Below are 6,048 nucleotides of genomic sequence, written 5' to 3' on the forward strand. Positions count from 1 at the left end.
CACACACACACACACACTCTGTTTCGGAAAATATGGAGATTGGTCCCTTCTCCGTTGACTTTGATGACATTTACTAGAAAAATAAATTCAATAAATATACCTACACAAACGTGATGATTCCTTTCAATTATAACTATTTCATTTATTATAAAGGTTTACAATTGTTTAAAACAATCAAATTATTCTTCAAAAGATTATCAAAATTTATATAAAAATTTTACATTAAATATAACATACTTTTACTTTCTTAATAATGTTCTTCTTAATAATATCCAATAAATACGTAGATTCTTTCATTATATACTCTCTAATATTACTATTAGATATTATTAAGAATATTTGTTATTTGTAATTTTATCACTATACACATACAATTAACTATAGTATCTTTAAATATTTAATTACTTAATCTTTTTCCAAAATAGTTTTGTAATTTAAGGATCTCTTTTTTTTGTATAAAAATATAAATTACATTCTAAAAAAAAAACAGATAAAAAGCAAAACGTAACAATTATTATGTGTAGAAAGAAAATATTAGTATAATTTAATTATACTAATTAATTTAATTATACGTTATAATTTGGAAAGAAAATCATCAGACTTTAAATAAAAAAATTTTATTTAATTATTTTCTAAGTGAAATTTAAGTTAATGTTCCTTATCAAAACTTAATGCTTTATAAAATCATTTTATAATAAATATAATTAATCTTTATAAATTTTGATTTTATGTAAAATACATATTTGCACAATAATTATACTTTGCTTTATATTGCCTCATATTTTAGTTTCTTGAAAATAGAATTAATAAATAGTTTATTATATTTATATCGGACTCTCTATAGATCGTCGCACAGAAAATAAAAATACAATTATAAACAAATATACAATGGTAGAGTGATAAATATATAAAAACTTGTACATTATTGCACTAAAATATCAAAATTCTATTACAGTTTACATAATATTTGGCTGCTGCTATTATACAATGAGCTTATTATAACTTTTTACAATTAGAATCTTTTTGTACACATGTATGTTGCAACGTACATTTTTTACAAAAATTGCATCGTCCTCCAGAAAAAAAAAGAAAAAGAAGGACAAGAAAAAATATATGTTTATATTTTTTTTTCATTAAATACTATCTACTGTTTTTTTGTACATGCAATAAATAAACAAAACGGACTTTTTCAAAAATTTAAAAAACTTTGTAGAGTTCTAAATTTAAAAAAAAGAAAGTTTTTGTTCATATAGTTAAAATATCAAAAATAAAAGAAAGTCTTTTTTAATTTTGCGATGATCTCTGTTGTTGATTTGAGGACGCCTCCATGTTACTATAGATCATCTCAGCCTGTTGTAGACAGATCTGGAAAGGCACGAGACCAAGACTGGAATTGCTACCTTCCTGTTGCGATGGACCCTGTTGTTGTTGTGGTTGTGATTGTTGCTGTTGCTGCTGTTGCAATTGCGAATGTTGCTGTTGGGTTTGAATTATAGCGCCCACATTGCCATGCGTCGAGCCTGGTGACGGATTCACTTGTAAAGAATGCGAAAATAATTCCGTAGGCACTATAGGCACTGGCACGGTGATTGGTATAGGAAGCACATTCACGCCTTGTACGCTGTTGGGTGTGGGCAACTGCACGTTAGTATTATTGGTATTACATCGGTTTGCTTGTTGACACGGATTTGATGGATTATATGGTATACCAGCCTGAAATATAAATCATAAAAGGTGCTTTTTAAGCAGGTAGTAGTTAAGTGAATAACTCTAATTTTAATATTGAACAAATAAAAAATTTAGGAAGCAAAATATATAAAAAGCATATATATAAATAGATAGAAACATGTCTCAAATAAAAATAGTCAGTTATCCAAAAATTAAAGAGAAAGAGAGAGAGAAAGAGAGAGAAAGAGTTAGACATAATTTCTTATTTAATATATAAATATATTTAGAAGATATTCAAAAATTCAATATTGGCGTGAGAATCCCATATCGAGCGATAAACAATTGTTCTGAAACCCTTCTTAATTCTTCCTGCTGATGAACAATTAATTGCTGTAACTCTTCATGCTTCCGTTGCAATTCATCCTGTATTTGATTTTGCGCAGGAGTCATTACTATACCTTGCTGATGCAACATCTGAAAATATCAAGAATATAGTAAAATAAAAATTTCCATAAATATAATTAAACTGTTTATGAGTATAATATAAAAGTATTGTAAATATTATAGATCGAATTTTATATAATTAAATTTATATGATTTATAAAATTTATCACATGTTTTATAACAAATTTTAAAAGAATGCATGTATACGCAAGATTAAGAAAGTCTCAATTTATTGAAAATTAATCAAAATACGATTGTGTAATAAAATTTGTATTGTGTGTTAAAAATTGTATGCAATTAGAACAGAAAATTGTTCATACATTTTATATAATTGTGCAATAAAATAAATGCAAACGAACAATCAATATTAAAATAATACAAATTATTTATTTCTTTACCTCATGAGTAGATACAGTTGACAGAATTGGAGCAGCAGGCGTTGCAAATTCGGTTGTAACTACCGATTGCAAATTAACCGTTGCGTATTGCGTGGGATCCATAAAATTAATACATGACTGATTAACATCAAGTTGATGTTGTGGCTGTTGCTGTAATTGCTGCTGTTGTTGTGCTTGTTGCTGTTGCCTACTGTCAACCGAAGCTATTGGTTTTGACACAACAGAACTGCTTGCAGAAGCTGCGTTCGATCTCGATCCATGCGTTATTTGAGAGTGTGGTGAACTTCGAGAGACAGATATTGAGGATGTATTGGAACCGTCACCGCGATGTCGGAGATTAGAAGCGACTGTCATTGACTTCGATGTTCTCGATGATTTGGTTGACCATTGCGTTAACGGTGATTGACAAGATGTCACCTGTGTATACGTAAAGATATAAACTAAAGATAAATACCTATAACATATACACGCAAATATAATAAAGTTTAAATAAAAAAAATTGGAAATAAACAAGTCAAAGATATCTGACTATATTAATCAGAATTCTAATTAAAATAATAAGATTTAATTATGATAAATATAATTTTTTATATGATCAGGATCTACTGATTCGTTCGTTTTTAATTAGAACTTTTTCTCAGTGTAATAAAATACGTTCTGAAGCTTTTATTCCTTGCATTTATTTTATCTTGTATGATTAATATCGCAATAATTATGAAATTCTATAATCGCGTGCCATCTGTCGTCTTACTTGTTTTACGGGCAGTAAAATATCTTGATTTTGTGTTTTGTCATAATCCCCCAATTCTGCACGCAATTTCTTCATTACATCGATATAACTGATCACGTAATGTGTGCACACGATGAATTCAGGTTTTGAGTTCCACTGATTGTAGGTAATGTAGAATCTAGTCTGCAACCAAATCCATTGCTGACCTTTCGTGAGGAATCTATAGTAGCAAGACGTTCCTTCGCCTTTTTGCATCACTAAAAGATAACACGATTAATAATCAACTGCACGATCGATTATATTTTTTTGATACTTACGTGATTCATGGCACGTAACTACATTGTCTAAATCATCTACGTGATAATAATCGTAACCAGAAGTGCCTAAAACTTCAAAAGGCAGATATCCAATAATGGGCGGAGCTCTGTGATCCAAAAATAGAAATTTCCATTCGAGACTATGACGAGATGTGAATTCTGACTTCGTACTATCCGTCACGGATAATTCTCGGATAAGCTGAGGAGTTTGCAAACGTCCCGTACCCACGAAAACCAATCTGCAAAATTAAACGTAAATATATTGCTATGCGATTTTATTTTTATACTCATGTATACGGTTAGCAATAATACTTGTTATCTGATCCGCTAGTATTACTAAGTTTCTGACTTGGCAATAGATTATCAACATCGCTATCCATAGCAGAACCTGTAACAACACAATATTCTTTGATCAAACTTAATTTTAACTCTCCGGAACTAACGGTGTGTCTATTGGACTCTCTCAATTATATCTTTTACGTTACATTTGCACATTTAAAATATTATTATTAAAGTAAACTTAGTATTCATTTTTTTTTATACGTATAATATTTATAAGTTTTATCATTTTAAGATTAATCTTTTAATTAACAAAAATTAAATGGATCAAACCCAGCATTAGTAACTGTGTTACAAATTTTGATATTACCTCCGAAGTATTAAATAATTAAATATAAATATAAAGGTAATTTTTATCTCCAAAGTATTAAATAATTAAATATAAAGGTAATAATTAAATATAAATATAAAGGTAATTTGATAAAGCCAGATTTTATCGCACAAAATTACTTAATAAATTAAAATTTTTTGAGATATTTTACTCACGAAAGTATCCGATAAACTGTACAAGTTCGTAGATAGATTCTTCCCGAAAATCGAGTTCGCCCCTTTTGACATGACACGTAAAAGAAATTTGATCCTCTGTTAATACAGAAAATTGTATTTAATAAAAATTACATAAATTTCTAATAACTATAAAAAGTACCTTTTTTTATACTACGTCTGTCTCGTGTGCTTCCGGGATTCAATAAAACATTGTATAAATGCGGTTGATCTTCTTGATACGTTATATCGTAAATGGACGTGTTTTCTAATTCATTTGGAAGATATCCAAGTAAAGACGTAACACTTTCGGAGACGTAATAAATATGTCCGTTTGAAGAGAAAACCATTATAAATCCATCCAACGCCTACATTTATATAAATGTATATTAGTAAACATTCCTAAGTAGTAAATATTCTAATAAATATTATAATATTGCAGAATTCATTTTAGTCTAGTTTTATGATTTTGTACGTAATTTTACCTCTAATATAAGATGAGTAAATTCTTCATTAGAGAGAAAAGACGGTTTCCAGTCTTCTTGAATCTCATGGACTCTCGACCTAACTGCTATCTCTGAAAATAAGCAACTATATATTGTAATTATAAAATATGGTATTTAAAAGTTTATCAAATAATTTAAAAACAAAAAGTAACTCGTTTACTAGAGTTTACTAACTCTTAATAATTTTAATTAAACATATTTGAAAAGATATTTTGATTTCAAATAGAGTATTGTAAAGAATATTGCGCATACCATTATGGTTCTTTAAAAATAGAATTGTCGACTTCAGCACCGTAGATTTATCCATTTTCCGCGCATTTGCACTAACCATACTACCAAGCTCGTTTACAAGCATGTTAAATTGATCTCTGCGTTTCTTTTCGCTGAGATTACGCGATTTTCTGAAAATATTTATACGTTTAATATTTATTACGACAAACATATAATAAATTACGTAAGAATTTTTAATGTGTTGTTACCGTTTTGTATCATCTTTATCATCAATATCATCGTCCATGATGTCACTGAAGGCAAACCGTGTTCTTTAATTTAGTATAGCAAAATTTCTTGAAGAAATAAAATTATACAATGTTTTACTTCTTATACTGGTAGTACTACTGCTTCTATAAAGAGAGAAGAGTGATATTGAAATGTATTATTTTTATATTGTTGTTAGTTACTGTTACTGAAATTATTACTTGAGTTTCTCTAATCGATTTTAAATAACACAATATATTTCGTATAAACGTATACCCAGAGAAAAGGTTGCTTCGATTAAAAAAAATTTTAGTTAAAGAAAAAAATTTCTTTGATTTGTAAAAAAATTTCTTTGCTTTAAACGTTATTTTTTAAAATTTAATAAAATTTTTTCACAAATACAAAATTTTTTTCTTTAATCGAAATTTCTTTAAATCGAAACAACCTTTTCTCTGGGTGTATAATATAAACTTAAAATATTAATAAATATTAATAAATAATTTATTTATAATTATTTTGTAACTTATAAAATTTAAGAACAAATAAGAAATAATATTTATTACTCTTAATTTAGAAATATAATAATATATCATACTTTGCTCTAACAAACTATTTTAGCTTACATAACAATATAATAAAAAAATAAAAAAAAATATATATATATATACTCTAAAAAAATTATTAAC

General features: G+C 27.4%; 1 protein-coding gene across 1 annotated transcript in view; it reads right to left on the reverse strand.

The window, feature by feature from the left end:
* Positions 1-1,248: 1,248 nt before the first annotated feature.
* LOC108747570 (circadian locomoter output cycles protein kaput) overlaps positions 1,249-6,048 on the reverse strand; it is a 6,351-nt gene continuing 1,551 nt past the window's right edge. The window contains exons 2-12 of the mRNA XM_018485127.1: positions 5,365-5,508; positions 5,138-5,286; positions 4,865-4,956; positions 4,543-4,747; positions 4,383-4,478; positions 3,870-3,945; positions 3,558-3,796; positions 3,262-3,497; positions 2,511-2,927; positions 1,969-2,142; positions 1,249-1,713 (exon numbers count right to left, since the gene is read on the reverse strand). Coding sequence (XP_018340629.1) covers positions 1,285-1,713; positions 1,969-2,142; positions 2,511-2,927; positions 3,262-3,497; positions 3,558-3,796; positions 3,870-3,945; positions 4,383-4,478; positions 4,543-4,747; positions 4,865-4,956; positions 5,138-5,286; positions 5,365-5,402 — 2,151 coding nt within the window. The 5' untranslated portion in view covers positions 5,403-5,508 and the 3' untranslated portion in view covers positions 1,249-1,284. The remainder of the gene's footprint in view (positions 1,714-1,968; positions 2,143-2,510; positions 2,928-3,261; positions 3,498-3,557; positions 3,797-3,869; positions 3,946-4,382; positions 4,479-4,542; positions 4,748-4,864; positions 4,957-5,137; positions 5,287-5,364; positions 5,509-6,048) is intronic.

Source organism: Trachymyrmex septentrionalis, unplaced genomic scaffold, assembly GCF_001594115.1.
Source record: "Trachymyrmex septentrionalis isolate Tsep2-gDNA-1 unplaced genomic scaffold, Tsep1.0 scaffold20, whole genome shotgun sequence".
Taxonomy (NCBI): Eukaryota; Metazoa; Arthropoda; class Insecta; order Hymenoptera; family Formicidae; genus Trachymyrmex; species Trachymyrmex septentrionalis.